The sequence below is a fragment of the Gymnogyps californianus genome, chromosome 14 (genome assembly GCF_018139145.2).
Source record: "Gymnogyps californianus isolate 813 chromosome 14, ASM1813914v2, whole genome shotgun sequence".
Lineage (NCBI taxonomy): Eukaryota > Metazoa > Chordata > Aves > Accipitriformes > Cathartidae > Gymnogyps > Gymnogyps californianus.
This window is the reverse complement of record NC_059484.1, coordinates 9356399-9371593: the sequence shown is the minus strand read 5'-3', so window position 1 is coordinate 9371593 and position 15195 is coordinate 9356399. Positions and strand designations below refer to the sequence as shown.

At 59.1% G+C, this 15195-nt stretch overlaps 1 protein-coding gene across 1 annotated transcript in view; it reads left to right on the top strand.

Annotated features, from left to right (window-relative positions):
- The first annotated feature begins 551 nt into the window (after window positions 1-551).
- PPARGC1B (PPARG coactivator 1 beta) overlaps window positions 552-15195 on the top strand; it is a 49541-nt gene continuing 34897 nt past the window's right edge. The window contains exon 1 of the mRNA XM_050905373.1: window positions 552-635. Coding sequence (XP_050761330.1) covers window positions 552-635 — 84 coding nt within the window. The remainder of the gene's footprint in view (window positions 636-15195) is intronic.

Below are 15195 nucleotides of genomic sequence, written 5' to 3'. Positions count from 1 at the left end.
TAAGGTGTGCACAGCGGTCCTTAAAGTGGGTGCGTGTCCTGTGGGAAGGTGCTTGTGCCCCACGTGTGTCTGCAAGCCCCATGAGGCACTCTGCAGCTGTGGGTGAACCCCCACCGAGCCTGGATGTGACCCTCAGCCCGTACGCGCTGCTCTCAGGGTTTATATATCTCAACTCAGGGTGATCTAGGGATTGTCGAGTGGCACCCAGTGACGCCGGCAGCCCCCTGGGTGCCCCCGATTTTAAGGGCTGGCACTTTTAAGGTGTGCACAGCGGTGGTTAAAGCGGGTACACGTCCCGCGGGAAGGTGCTTGTGCCCCACGCGTGGTTGCAAGCCCCACGGGACACTCTGCAACCGCGGGTATCCCCCCCCCCCTCTGCCACTGCTCCCTCCCACCCCGCTCCAGCGCCCTCCCCGGCTCCCGCAGCCGGCGGGCGGGGGCTGCGGGCAGCTCCGCCCCGCCGGCCGCCCGGCTCCCCGCCGCTGCCGCCGCCGCCGCCGCCGCGCCTGCTGCATGCTCGGTGCCGCCTCAGCCCCAGCCGGAGGTGGAAGATGGCGGAGCCGGGGCCGGATTGCAGCTCTCTGCTCGACGAGGATCTTTCTTCCTTCGTCTTCAGTTACCTCGCTGACAGCCAGGTAGGGAGGGCGGTGGAGGGGCTCTGCTGTCCGGCTTCCCAGCGCGGTGCACCTGGGGGGGGGGGGAGCCGGCAGACCCCCCCTCCCTTCCCGGGGCACCTAGGGGAAGAGCCGGTCCCCGCACCCCCCCGGAGGGGGGTGCGGGGACCGGCTCTTCCCCTAGGTGCCCGGAGGATCTGCGGGGGGTCCCGTTTGCTCCACGGATGCGCAGAGGGGGAAATACGGGGAGGGGGGACGCGCGGAACCCTGCCGCCCCCGCGGCTCTCTCCGCGCCCCTCCCCGTGGCTTCGGGGCGGCTCTGGCGCGACAGCAACCCCGCAGCCCCGCCGGCGCTTTCAGCACCACTCGCACGTGGACTCCCGCGGTCGTGTCCCCCCCCCCCCTTCTGCAGGAAATTTGGGGGGAGGGGGGAGAAGTTGATGGGTTGCTCAGTTTTGGCACATTCCCCCCCCTTTGCAACAGCCCCTCCCCCTTGCCCCCCCCCTCCCCCCCCGCTGCAAAGGTGGGGAGGGGGACGCCGCGGTGCAGGGCGCTGGGGGGGGATCCGCAGGGGGCTGCGCGGTGGGGGCTGATAAGAGCCGGGCTGTGGGATGAGTCATGCTGAGCGTCAGTTACACGCATACGGGCTGGGATCTTGGGGGATGGAGGTTTGGGGAGGGGGCGGTTGGCAGGGAGAGGGGTCTGGGTGCTGCGAGTCAGTGGCTCCAAAATCTGGATGGGCTCCCTTTTGGACGGAGCTGGGTATTAAAATCAGATTAAGGCTCCTTGGCAGCTCCCGCACGATCACGAGAGCGAGCTGTTCTGGCTATAGGGCTTGCATGCTTTTCCATTTTGGGGGGTGGAAGAGAGGCGCTATAGAATAAGCCGGGCAGCAGCAAGAGCTGTGACTGATCCGGAGCACAACCGCGCATTTCGCAGTCGAATTGATGAGGCTGGTGCAAGTGGGAAGAGTTTTCTGTAGTTATATATCATCCCTCCAGCCCTTCACTTCCATAACCACAGATTACAAAACAGCTTCAATTGTGAAGCTAGCACATTCATCCCAACCCTTGCTCTCTCACCAGTTTAGCTCTGGGATTGCACACAGCAGGAGCATGTGCGTGGGGAGCGGGACGGGGACTAATCCTGCTGTTTGGGTTCAAAACAAATAAGGTCTCAAGACCTGGTAAATCAGATTTGCCCCTGGTTGCATGTGCCAGACAGAACCAGGCAGGTCTTGGCACCAGCTAGATTGATGTAGCCCCAGCACCTCTCCTCGCATGCACCAGCTCCAGGGCGCTCTGGCTTGGCATGGGACCCAGGCAGCTTGCTGGGGGCAGAGCAGGGGGGAGGTGGCAGCTTCGGATGTTAACGAAGAGCTGCTGACAGGTTGATTACTGCAGAAGGGTCAGGAAGGGTGAGAAGTGGGCCGAGAAGATTTTGTAAGCGGTTTGCGTTTTCTGATTTGGATGGATTTATTATTGCTGAGGGAACCGTCAGCTAGAGAAGAGGAGGCTGGTTGTGTGGGATGCCATCCCTAGGAAGTACGGCAGAAAGGCTGCAGGTCCCACCAGCCCCATTGCTCCCTGGGCAGGTGAAAGTTCCTGGCTCCGCTTCCCTGCAGTAACCTGCCTGTTCTTCGTGTGCCTAACATGAAATGAAAAGCTTGTGTGATTGCAGCATGCATCTGAAGGCTTGTTTCTTTTTTGCTTTTTGGTCAGCATTTGATGTGTCAATTTAGGAATCTTATTCCAAAAAGGAACTGCTAAGGGGAAAAAAAAATTCTGCGAATTGTCGTCCTTCTCTGGTGCAAAACCACCATGTTGTGAACATCTCCTGCAGAATTTGGGACTGTGAAATGGCCTGTGATGAAATAAGACTGTTTTTATGGCATCTCCTAAAATATGGTTTGCTGTGCCTGTCCCGTCTTTTTCTCTCCCTCTCCCATACGTGCGCTATATTGGAGGGAGCAGCGTGGGTACGCGCGCAGAGTTAGTGCTAGTCTGATGTCTGCGGGGTGTATAACGCGAAGAGCAAGGGATCTTTGCAGCCTGCTGCAGGTTCCCTCAGCAGCGGTGTGCAGCCTGTGTTTGCTCTCCCGCCCGGCGCCTGCTTTTGATAATTGCATTTCCTCTCTGTCCCCACGTGCGCCGAGGGGTTAAAGGCTGGGGTAAAAAGAAAAGAAAAAAAGGGGGGGGGGGGGGAAAAGAACCCTCCCTCCCCCCCCGCTATGATTTGCATGCATTTGCTTATGAAACGCCTGAAGTTGTAAGCGTGTGTCGTGCTTGTACCTTAACCTCTGATGAAACTGCAGGGAAGGCTCCAGCCCTGGCTGCTGTCACATGCCTGCTTTATAACTCGGAGCGGGAGGCGGTCCCGGGCTGGCTGCTGACGTCGCTCCCCATTACTACTGTACGAGCCTCTGCTTACAACTGGGTTACTGACTTCTCAATGAAGCCCGAAAGCTGCTTCCACAAAGTCCCCAGTGCTCCAGCACGAGATCAGATTATCCTGAGAGGCTAGAATGTCAGGAGGCCATGAGATCATGAATATTAGCCATTTCCTTCGTGGAAATCTTGAGGAACTCTGACTCTCCTCCTCTCTCCCTCGTGCTCCTCCCCAGTCCTTGCTTTCACAGTAGGTTTCAAGAAGGGCGCAGTTGGGTGCGTGCAGGTGCCAGGTGATCCTGTCCTCTCCAGGGGAGGAATCCTCAGGAGGGCTCTCGGGGAGATGCATGGTGAAGGTTTGACATGGATATTTGCATCAGTCCCTTAATTATATGGCCTTGTGCTGAGGATGCCTGCTAACCTCTATTTACATATCGAGGACAGCGATGATTCACGTGGTACCTGCATTGCTACAGAAAGAAAATCAGGGTTTTTCACTTGATATCTGCCTTTCTCCTGCCAACTCCTTTTCCCTTTTTAACAACAAAAAAAGTGATTTTGTTTTGCTGTAACTCAAAATGTGTCATTTCTGGGCCTGCTTAATCCATTTTGTGCAACTCTGCTGCTCAGAGGTACGAAGCTGATTGTAGCTGGTTCATCTGCTGGCACCAGGCGCTGGAAAGTGCCAGCCAGGCAGCTCTGCTGGGAGCACCGCGGAGCAGCCGGCGGCTCTCAGCATCCCTGCAAGAGGCAGGAGCAGTTTGACTCTTACGGCTTCGATTTGTTTAAAAACCCCCAACAAAGTGCAGCAGGGGGGGAAAAAAACCCAAAAACCAGGCTGCTTCTCGGAGAGATGCTTAAAGATCGCATGAACTGAAATACAATATTCCCTCTTTAACTTCTCAGCCTCCTGCTAACAGCTTAGTCCATTGATGAGTGCAGGAGGCACAGTGAAGCCCTCGGTGGAAAAGCAGTCCATCGTGTGGATTGTTACTGCTAGTAGTGAAGTGGGGATGCATCCCTGATTTCTGATAGTCCTCCCCGAGCAGACTGATATTCTGCTTTTTCTGAGGCTTTTCTCTCAAAAATTTTGAGGGGGTTCGGGGTCTGGATGCCTGAGACAGCCCGAGGGCCTGTGCTAAGTGTATCTCCAGCCTGGCTGCATTGCTGCAGCTTAGGTTGAAGGGCCGCTGCATTGCTGGGGCTGGAGACCCCCCCTTGCTCTCCCGGGAAAGCACTGCAAGGTGGCTGTGGCGTGGTGGCTGTTACCAGCGGTGGCAGTTAGCGGAGGCCACGCCAGTACGTTTGCAAAGCGGGGGCGGCCGTTGCTGGGGATGCCGGCAGCCGCCCGCGCCGCAGCGGTGGCTGTGGGAGATGGTGAGCGCGGCGTGCTGCTGAGCCTGCCGCTCGGAGCCGGGAGAGAGCAGCCGCTGGGAGCAGCGGGAGGGAGCAGTGGCAGGGGAAGGGAGGGCTGGCCTGAAATCTGGCCCATCGGAGAGCCTCCCCGCACACCTGCCTGCCTTCAACCCCTGCTCTTGACTGGATCCCCCAGTGCTCCCCACCGTGGCAAGGCCCCAGGGCTGCCCCACGCTGTGGGCTTTTCTCCCTCCTGCCTGCACATCCCTGCCCCGGTCTCATGCCGTAATGGAAAGGCACCTCTCCAACAGGTGAATAATTAAGGTCTCAACCTAGTGCCTCCAGCAAAGGGAGCTTTGTGAGGGAGACGGATCTCTCTCTCACATTAACCTTTCCAATGTCAAAAGCCTCTTTGTAGTTAGAAACTCCACTTGCTCCGGCACTTCAGCACTGTTGGTTGTCTAATGAAAAATGCCCGGGGGATGCCGTTCCTGCCCCAAACCCCTTCCTGGCTTTGAGGAATGAGTCCCATGGTCCCCGGCGTGGGGCTGGGGACAGGTACACCACGGGCTGGCTCCTGGCAGGCGGTTTGCTGTGCTGCCAGCCACTGCTGCCTGCCGCTCCTGAGGTGCAGGAGCCCGCCAGGCTCTGAAATCCCCTTTGGTGTGGCTGGGGGCCAGCGCCATGGCACAGCGTGGGAGCCCCGTGTCTGCACTGCCGGCAGGCAGAGTGCTGGCAAGGGCACGCTTCCCCTTGGCTGGCATGTGCCAGCACCCATGGGTGCTCGGGGGCATCACCCGTTTGGCTGGGGCAGAGGCATTGGGCAGGGACAGTCTGTCTGTGCCTTCCCTGCCCAGTGCCTGCGGGGCAAACACCACCGAAGCCACTGCTTCTTCTGCCTGCCCGTGGCCTTGGGTAGATGGCATCACTGGGGTGAGGGGCAACGTCCCTGCAGGGCACTTGGAGCTTGAGCATCCCGTGGGGCTCTCCAGCCCAGAGGGGCCCTGGCTCTGCCGGGGAAGGGAAGGGCTGTCCCCAGAGATAAGGCTCTGCCGGGACCACACATGTTGCACTCACTTGCCGCCACCGAGGAGCCGGGGCCACGAGGTACCAGCAGGGCCTTGGTCGGCAAACGTGTTTGCCGGAGGAATTGGCTTCGGGCTCCCGTGGCCGAGCCCTGCTCCATGGCAACCCTGCGTGGGCTTATTTCTCGTGACTGCTTGGCAGCCTGAAGTGATTTAGCAGAGGGGGAACTTTGTATGCGCCAGAGCCGCTGCTGCCAGCGCAGCCGTGCTGGGCCGACAGCCGCGGTCCTGGCCACGCAGCACTCCTCCTCCCTGGGGGGCACGGGCTGGGGCAGCCCCTTGCCCGCACCCCAAGAGTGGGCAGCCGGCTCCCCTGCCTGCATGCCATGCTGGGAAGGGCAGGTTCCCACCACCTGCCTGCTGCCTGACGAACTACCCTCTTGCGAGCGCCTGGAAGAGGATGTTTTAAGCTGCCTCTGCTTGTAGTAGTGAGCCAGAGACTAAAGGTTGAAGTTAATGGGGCGGGTGGTCAGGTGAGGTAGTGACCTACTTCCAGGGGCAGCCACGCCGTAGGCACCGGGTGATGGTCCAGCCAATGTGTTTCCCTTCCCTTATCGCTCGGCTTTTCTGCTTTTCAGCACTTTTCCTGAGCTCTGGCTCACAATTTATTTATTTATTTATTTGTTGTTTTTTATAATGGGAGCTTCCAAGAAATGCCGAAGGACTTTGCACAGATCTGGCTGCGCTCAGGGTCTCATCAGCCCCGTCCTTACCCTGCTCCATCTCACTGCACCTCCCCAGGCAGAGGCAACAGCCAGGGTTGAGCTGCTGCAAATTGCTAGTTAAACCAGTTCACTTCAGAATTAAGATAGGGAAAAATAAAAGCTGGAAATCTCCTTTGGCCCTGTAAGAGCTGGAGACCCCCTGGGGAGGGGTTCCCCATGCCGCAAGTCTGGTATCTGCTGGTGGGGGGAGTGGAGACTGTGGCAGCCCTGGGGGCTGTTTGGGATGGCCCCATCCAGTAGCCAGACTAACCTTTGATCACTGCTGGCTCCCGGGCAGCAATGTGGGGCTTAGGGAAAATACTTCGCTTATCTTGCATCCCTGCTGTACCAAGGCAAAGCCGGCAGGCACTAGGTGCCAGGTGCCTCCCCAGTGCCCCCCGTATCAGGAGCTTCATCGGGGGAGCATGGTGAGGATCCTGCTGAAGTATCACAGGAGCTTTTTATATCTGCCTGTGTGTACCCACCCTTCCTGCGGCACCCTGCCCACCCAGGCAGTGAACAGGCAGGCGTTTGCCCTCGCAGCTGGGAGCAGGAGGCCTCTGCCCTTGGCAAGAGGGAGCCTGTTTGATGGGGGCTGAAGCGGGACAGACCCCGGTGTGCCTGGAGGGCTGATGTGACACTTCTCCCCTCCCCTGGGACGGAGTGGTACACGCTTTATATGGATGTTTTTGTGCTGAGTTGCCAGAGGATAAAACGAGTGCCTCGAGCTCTTGCAGCAACTACGGTTGCATGGCAGCGTATCTTTACCAAGATGCATTTTCTAAATTCTTCCTCTGTACCGCTTCTGCGCCGTGCGGTCGCTGCCTGCAGCGGCAGGGAGCACGCTGGCCAAAACAGCCCCTTCTGCTGAGCCAGTGCCACTGGTCAGGCTCCTCAGTTCCTGTTTCAGTTTGCAGCAAGTTCATCGCTGCTGTCGCTTCTGCTTCCCCAGCCTTTGTTTGGGGAGGCTGCAGGACCCCATCCGACCCCGGCATATGGGGCGGCAGGCGAGGGACGTGGGAGGTGTCATCCTTTCCCCCCGCCAAAAGCTGCCTTCCCCACCTAGTCCCCGAGGAACCCTCACTTCCTAATTTTTGTGCACATCAAGAGCAAGGAAATCCTGTGGTGGGGGGAGATGGAGGGGAGAGGGCAGAGCATCCTGGCACAGGCAGGGGGCTGAGCTGGGGCTGTGCTGCAGCCGGAGCAGCGTGCTGGGGTGGCCAGCTGTGCCTTGCGGACGGAAGGAAGCCCAGCTGCCTCTAATCATGTTTCTTCTCCTCCCTCCTGCACGGATGAGCGGGGACTGCAGGTTTTGTCGCCTGCAAGTGACAGCTGGGGACCTGGTTGTCCTGCCACGAGGGGACCCATGGCTGGAGCAGCCCCAGCTGTCCCTCGGCGCACAGAGCTGGGGTGCAGGGGAGCTGCTGCCGGGAGCAGGCAGCGTGGTCCCTCTCCCCCAGCCTCGGCAGCCTTCTTGCTGAGCACTTTCTTGCTTCATTTTTAGCCAAAATGCCTAGGTAGGAGGGAGTTATGGTTGTTTTTTTTTTTTATGAAGAAAGTGCAAATGTAGCTGTAGGGTGTTTCAGGACACATCCCAGCGGGACACTGCCGCGACCCTTTGCACGCACACGAGACTGACAGGGCTGAGCTCCAGCCAAGCCCCGCAGCAGCCAGGCTGGGTTAGAGCAAAGAGCAACACTGATCGCGGCCAGGGTGATGGTTGTAGACGCGCTTGGATAACAGCAAGGAGCTGGAGGTGTAAAACATCACGCTCGTGCAGCTCCCCTTGAAGGCCAAAGCAGGGGCAGGCTCTGGCTTCTCTTTCCCCCGCAGAGGCCAGGCCCTCCGCAAGCATTGCGTGCCGATGCCGGTGGGCGCAGGGCTGGGGCGGCCGCGGTCCTTTGGCTCCTCGCACGTTGCCCAGGCAGAGCGTGCCCTCCCTGGGCTTGGAGCAGGGGGGAGAGCCGCTGCCTGTGTGTCAGGAGGATGGGGGCTCTGCCTGCTCACAGGCAGCACTGGCGGAGGGCAGGGCAGGACACCGGGGGCTGCGCGGTGGTTTGTGCCAGGCAAGCCGGCGATGCCCTTTCCTGCCACACAGAGATTGCTCACCTGGCACCCAGCATGGCGGGGCTGAACTTTGTTCCAGCTCAAGTCCCTCTCTCCTGATTTCCTGGGACTTGCATGGCCTCGGTGCAAATGTTTGCAACTTCCACGGCCCTTGGCTTCAAGCTAATTAAACTTTGCATTCCTGTCGGCTCCCTTTAAACTGCGGCTGCTTAGCTGCTTTCCTTTCCCACTCTGCTCTGGGGCCTGCAGCCCTGCCTGCACGAGGTGTGTGCAGCTCAGAGCCACCTTCCAGCATCTTAATGACAGGAGGATTTTTAAACCTTCCCTTGAACAGCATAAATCCCAGAGCTCTGCATAGCTGGAGCTGGAGATATAAACCAAGCAGCATCGTTTCTCCTTGCAAGCAAGCTTCCACACAGATAGTCACAACCTAACTGTGCTAATAACGAAAAGAAAAAATTGCAAATGTTTTTCTTAAAAAAGAAGTTTCTGTCTCTGTGTGGGCCCCACCAGGAGACTGGCACATGTGGGTTTTGGGTGCTAAAACCCATTTCCCAGGTAACAGAACTCAAGCCTATGAGAACTGTGTGGTTTTCTCAGGCTGAAGTGTTGGATGGTATTTGAGCTGCTTTTTTTTGTCTCTTGTGGCCACGTACTTTTAGGAAGGAATAAGTATGTCTATTTATATATATATTTTGAAAACGAAAGCACATGGTACATGTCCCCAGAAACCCTCATGGTGCAGGTTGTCACCCAGCTCTGGTGGGGACGCTGCTTTGCTGATGACCAGCAACCAACCCTCCCTAGCAGCTCGTGCCGGCAGCTGAGCTAGGGAGCAGGGGCAGCCCCTGCCCTGCAGCCCCGGGGCTTGGGGTGAGCAGCAGTAGGTGTGCGGGACACGCTCATGCACGCGCATCTCCTATCCTCGTGGGACCAGAGGCTTTGGGATGTGAAAGTGGATGCAGGAGGAAGGAAGTCGGCAGCTGAGCGGGGAGGGACGTCGCGGGGGGACTGTTAGGACAGGCACGGATGGGGAGGGCTGGAGCTGCTCGGTTTAATTACTTCTGTTGACTCCTCCTGCCCGTGCTTTCGGTTGTGCTGCCTGGCCTGCCTGCAGTGATGGCTTCTCCGTTCCTGTGTTAGTGCATCCGGGATGCGGTGCGTCGGCAGCCCCTGGGCCCCTGCCTCCCTGCAGTGACCAGGGGCTGCCCATGAGGGTCCGCTTGCCCAGGCTCCCTTGTCTCAGCGTGCACTGCTTGCCTGCTGCCCGTCTGCCCAGAGGAGCTGGAAACCCATCCGCACATCCAGCTGAGTCAAAAATAAATGAAAGGCAGATTATCGGGGGGAGACCGTCCCTTTCTCTGCTGCTCGCTTATGGCAGTGCAAGGACCTGGAAGCACAGCTTTCAAGTTTCTCTTTGTATTTATGTAACCCAAACTAACTCTTTTTTGGAAAGAACCACTCTGTCTCATTTAGATACCTAAATATAGCAGCCGCTGTGGAGGGAGGATTAGCCTGCGAGTGCCCTGGTGGGTATGGAACCTTTGTGGACGGGTGTTAGGGGGAGTTTAAACCTCGTTCAATCAGGCCTGGGGGGTTATTCCCCTGCCAATAGCAGAGCGGGCTTGCAGCCGTCCTGGGGCAGTGGGGAGCTTGCGGCAGTGACAGGGTTGCGCAGGCTGGCAGGGAAGTAGAAACCTGCAGAAATGTGGAATGCAGGGTTTTTTCTAAATGTCTTGATGCCTTTTGAGGCCAGAGCCCATCTATGCCCAAACATGTTGTTTGATAACGTGCCATTGCCTCCCCTTGGAGGAAGGAACTGTGCCCCAAAGCACAAAAGCAGAAACCTCCACATCCTGCCCTACCAAAGGGCCCCATGGGGCTGTGGCACCTCGGGGTGATCATTCAGGGCTGCTGGAGCAGAGTCACCGCTGCGACGTGGGGTTGGGCAGAAAGGCAAGGAAGGGCAAAGGTCCTTCTGCCCCTAGGTGTACGGGGCACCGCAGGCATCAAAGTCCTTTGAGCTCCTTTAGTGAAAGATGCAGGACCGACCCTTTGAAATGCCAAGCTGAGGGACATCCCACAGGTGCCATTTCCCCTTGCCAGGGACGTACGTTCCCCGCCCTCACGGGCACTGGGGCCCGTACGCTTGGCCGAGACACAGGCAACGGCAGGATCTGGGCACTGTGCACATCCCATGGACCCGCTTCTGCTTCTTCATACACACAAGACCCCTCGTTGCCTTCGGAGTGAGCACAAGAGATGGGTTTGCCTGAGTGGTCTGACCATCTCACTAGCTTGCCCACGTGGCGTGGTGGGGCTCTCTTGTACCACCTGGGATCAGCAAGGCTTGCATGTTGCACCAAGTATTGACAGAAACTGAGTTTCTCAGAGGTGCACAGGGTGGCCCTTGCTTTTGTCTCGACATCTCCGACTGCCCTGCGATGAGGGTGCTATGCGTCCCTTCCAAGGAGGCGGGGAGCAGCTGTTTGTGTCCATGCGTGCTGATGTCCCAGGGACTTGGGGCATGGGACACATGCTGCTTGAGTCTCTGCAGCTGGCTATTTATAAGCGCATGGAGGGGGCACCCTTATGTGCCCCCTCTGCTCCTCCCTGCTTTGCAGCGCTGACAGCGAGAGCCCGGCTCCCTGGCCTGGCGCTGCTGCAGGGGCTCCCTGATCTGCCTTGTGATGCGGGCCCTGATGCACATGTGCAGGAGCTGCCTTATGTTTTCTGTGGGAAAGCAGAGGGTCCCTCAGCTATTTGAGCCTTCATCTCTGTGCTTTTCTTTTTGCTTCCTCTGCATGTGGCGGCTCTGTCTCCCTGCACGCCTCCACATCTCCCCGCTGCCCATCCCTGCCCCTCACCGTGCCCACTGCCCAGCTTGGAGCTGTGCAGCCTTGTGCCAGCACTCACCCTGGTGTGCAGGGTCCTCTGCCACCCCTGCTATCCCACTGGGGCAGGAGCCACCTGGCTAAATGGTGGGACCCCCGGGGAGGTGTCGGTGAACACATGCACGCTGGCTTCACACGATGCCCTTGTACAACCTTGCAAACCCCGGTGCGATGCCCCCTCGGCTCCCATCACACGGGCAGGGACCCGGCAGGTTCGGCGCTGCCCTGTGGCAGCCCCACCAGTCCCTGCTGGGCAGAGGTGGCCTGGGTCTGAAGGAAGGGCCCTGCCGTTCTGGTGATGCCCTCCTCAGGTCTGTGTTATTTGGCCCTAGCAAGGTGGAGGTGAAATAGAGAAGGTAAAGGCTGCGCATTGAAATGGGAGGAGGCAGCGTGGTGGAGATCCGGCCGGAGGGCTCGCAGCATCCCCAGGATCCCCGAGCCACTCCGGCAGATGGCTGCAGCTCTCCCGCCCTGCTCTAAGGAATACAAATGTGCGGCAGATACAGTTACCCAGGCCCGAGAGCGGTGTTAGCTTTCATCTAGATCGATATCCCTGACTGCCTGCGTCCGAGGGAGCACTCAGCTGGCAACCCAAGCCCAGCCACGAGGAGACACCCGCCAAGGCTCTGCTGCCTGCTCCAGACCCTGCCTGTCCGTCTGTCCATCTGCCTCGGCGTGGAGGCAGAGCCAGTGCCGACTGCAGCGCCGTTGCCGTGCTGTCGGACTCCGTCATGCGTAAAATGTAATAAATAGGGCCATAAGCCTTTTACGAAGTCTATTTCCACTCTTGGATCCGGGATTTAATGCACGGCTGCTTAGAGAGGCTGAGGATTTCAGGGGTCAGCAAGGCTAATTGCACTGCTGGAATAAAAGGGCACGTGGCAGGATCCTGCGTGCGGGCAGGAGGGGGTGCTGGGGGTCCCAGCTGCCCACCGTGCTGCCCCGGCCCTGCGTGCTCCCCGCCAGCAGCCTGGGAAAGCAGCGGCCACATGCGGTGGCTTGGCAAGGGACGTGGTCCCTGGGGAGCGCTCCTTGGCTGGGCTCTGGTGGCTTTTGTGGCTGGGGGGACCATGCCAGCTGGGGAGTCATATGCTGCAGGTGTTCGGTTCCCCACTGCTCCGTGGTGTCCCTGGGCATCTGACAGCACGTCTGGCTGGAGCGCTTGATCTTAGATTACCTGGAAGCCAGGAAAAGCCTCCATGGGGGCTGAGGGCCAGTGAGGATCAGGGCTGTCCTGGTGCAGGCTGGTACTGCCGGGCTTGGCTGGCCCCAGTGCCAGCTCGGCCCCAGCCTGCAGCATCATCTTGAGCTGCAGAGGGGAGCTGGGTACCACCCTGCCAGGCTGCCTGCTGTGCTGGCTGGCCCCGACACCACAAACTGGGGTGTGAAGGGTTGTGTGTGCTTGGAAGTGGTGCCGCTGGGGAGACAGCCCCACCAGGAGTGGAAATGCAGCGCTGGGGCGAGAGCCTGGGGCACAAACCTGGCCGAGTGCTCCAGTGCTGGGTGTGCGCCCAGCCAGCACGGGGCTGGGGGTCGGGACCTGGACTGCACTTTCATGGAGGTGTTGGGGAGGGACCGATGGGATGAGCAGGCTCCACTTCATGGGGACAACTGGCAGCCAGCACATGCCCTGTAAGGCGAGGGGGACCCAGATGCCCGGAGGCTCCTGGGGCTTTGCCCTGTGCCAGCCGGCCACGCAGGGCTGGCGGGGCTGTGCCGCCGGCCGCAGCAGACGGAGGACGCCGGCTCCGCTCAGTTACTTTCCTGGCTGATCCTGTCATCTCCATCTCACGCCAAGTGCTGAAGTCGTCATGGAAACCGGCATGGCAGCAGCTTCGCCAGCAGCTCCCGCGCGGGATCCTCGGTCTGAGCGCCCAGCCAGCACTGGTCTGTCACGGCGGTGGTGGGTGGCCGGTTCAGTCAGTCACTTGCTGCTGGTCCTTATTCCTCGAGGGCATCAGTCTGCTGCTGGGCTCCAGTGATGCACACGCACAGTCACTTCCCTGGCGTTGTAGCAGGGCCCAATCCATTAGCGTTCACCAATCCCAGAGAGAGCCTTGCAGAAAGCACAAAAAAAGCGCCCTATAGTATTGCTATTAATAGTACCTGTTCACAAAGTTATCTTTAGCAGCACTGTTCCCACCTTCATTCATAACAGCCATTGCATGGGCCTGATTCTTCTTCCTGCTGCGCAAGTGGCTTTGAGGTAACCCCGACCTCCCGGGGTGCCCCATTCACCCCACACTTCCACCGCTCACCAGCGTTTCATTTGGCTGTGGAAAGAGATGGTCTGCAAACCTTTCCCTGTAGTGGGAAATGGAGCAGGATTTTTTTTCCAGGGTTAATTTTTCTCTGGTGACTGTAACTCTGAACTCTGCTTGCCTTTGCCTCTCCTCCCACGTCACTCCTGTCCAGTGGGGCTGTGTTGTGCCAAAGGCTTTCTCCCTGGAGCATCCCTGCTGGAAGTCCACGCTGGTGCTGGGATTTTGCTTGATCAGTGGAGGAGGCAGTGCCTGAACTTGATTTTCAGGGATGGAGTATTTTCCACTTGTATTTCAGTGGGTGTTTTCATAGGTTTCAAGCTATGGTCCTCCCTTCCCAGCATCTTCTGTCTTCAGACCTCATGCAGACCCCTGGGAGCATGCAGGGCTTTGAAAGGGCTTTGAGGTTTCATGGGTTCAGCCCACCGCTTTGAGGCAGCATCTCCTACCACTGCCAGGGAAAGGCCTATTTCTCCTATTCTTGAACTCAGCAGTCACAGAGTTCCTCGGGTTCCTGGGCTAATCTGTTCCTGCCTTTAACGAGCTGCCTCATTAAAGTGTTTTTCCCTAATAACCAACGCTCCGGGCTGCGTGAGAGGCTGGTGATGTTCAACTGTAGACAACTGGAGACCTGCAGGCTGCAAAGGGCTTTTCCAGCTGCTCGCAGGGGTGCAGGGTGAATACCAGCCCTCTCCTCCTGCGCATTGCTGGCAAGGCTGTGAAGGGGGCAGCAGCCCAAAGCACCCCAAGCCATGCCTCTCCAGGGCTCCAGCACCAGATTTACTGGACCCACAAACCACAACAGTGCAGCTGAGGGGGGCAGGTTGCACTGGGGAAGGCATCTGCAGCAAACTGGGGATACTGGGACTAAACTGCTCTCCTGCACAGTCTTCCTGCACAACGTCCTTACCCGGTGATGTGCCGCACTGGGGCTGCTCGACGTCACCCTGCGAGCCAAACTCGCGCGTGCATGCTGCCGAGCGGGCATGCCTGTGCGCCTCGGGCCCAGGAGGTGTCTGCCCAGCCTTAATGAGGGGTTTTGAGCTTGTTGCTTTGGTGCTTGGCTGGCTTTGATAAATGGAAGTGGAAATCTCCCTCCTGGGGGCCTGCTCTGTGTGGAGGAGTACGCACACAGCTTGCAGCCGTGGCCTCCTGGGAGCGTCTGTCCAGCGGATGTCGGTCCCACCTGGTTCCCCCACCTCCGTGGTGGCTGCCCTGGCTGAGCAGGGCGCAGGGCTGGGAGCCCTCGGGGCGATGGCTACGAAGGAGCAGATTCAGCAGCGCCTCCGGTGACGCGGCAGCGTTTCACGGCTGCCACAGCCCGGGCTGAGCCAGCCCCCGTCTCCAGGCCATAGTTTTTAGGGTGGTGATGATGCAAGGCGGGAAGGTGCCTGGTACCGACGCTGCTGGGGCTGCTCCGTTTATATATAACTGACCCACTTGCTGAGCGGGGGCTTCTGGCCCCTCCTGGTGCCGCACTCGGGGGTGCGTGCGTGCACTGGGGCTGCGAGGGGCTGCACCAGCATTGGCCCCGGAGCACAGGGCTGCGGGTGCCTGGGCTGCAGTCGCCTGCAGCCTGCTCTATGGAAGGGCTGCAGGAACTCTCCACTCGCAGGCTGCAACTGTGCTGCAGGCCACTCAGGGGGCATGGGCTCTGTAGCCTGCCTGCTTCCTCAGCACCCCTCCCAGCATCACCCACCCACTGGCACCCTGGCTCTCCCAGAGAAGGAAGAGCCACCGGTGCCCCAGCAGAGATGGGAGCGGACAGGAATTGCTGCTGGAGGGACAGGCCTGAGGCTTGCCTGGCTGTGCCTGGGCTGAGGCAGG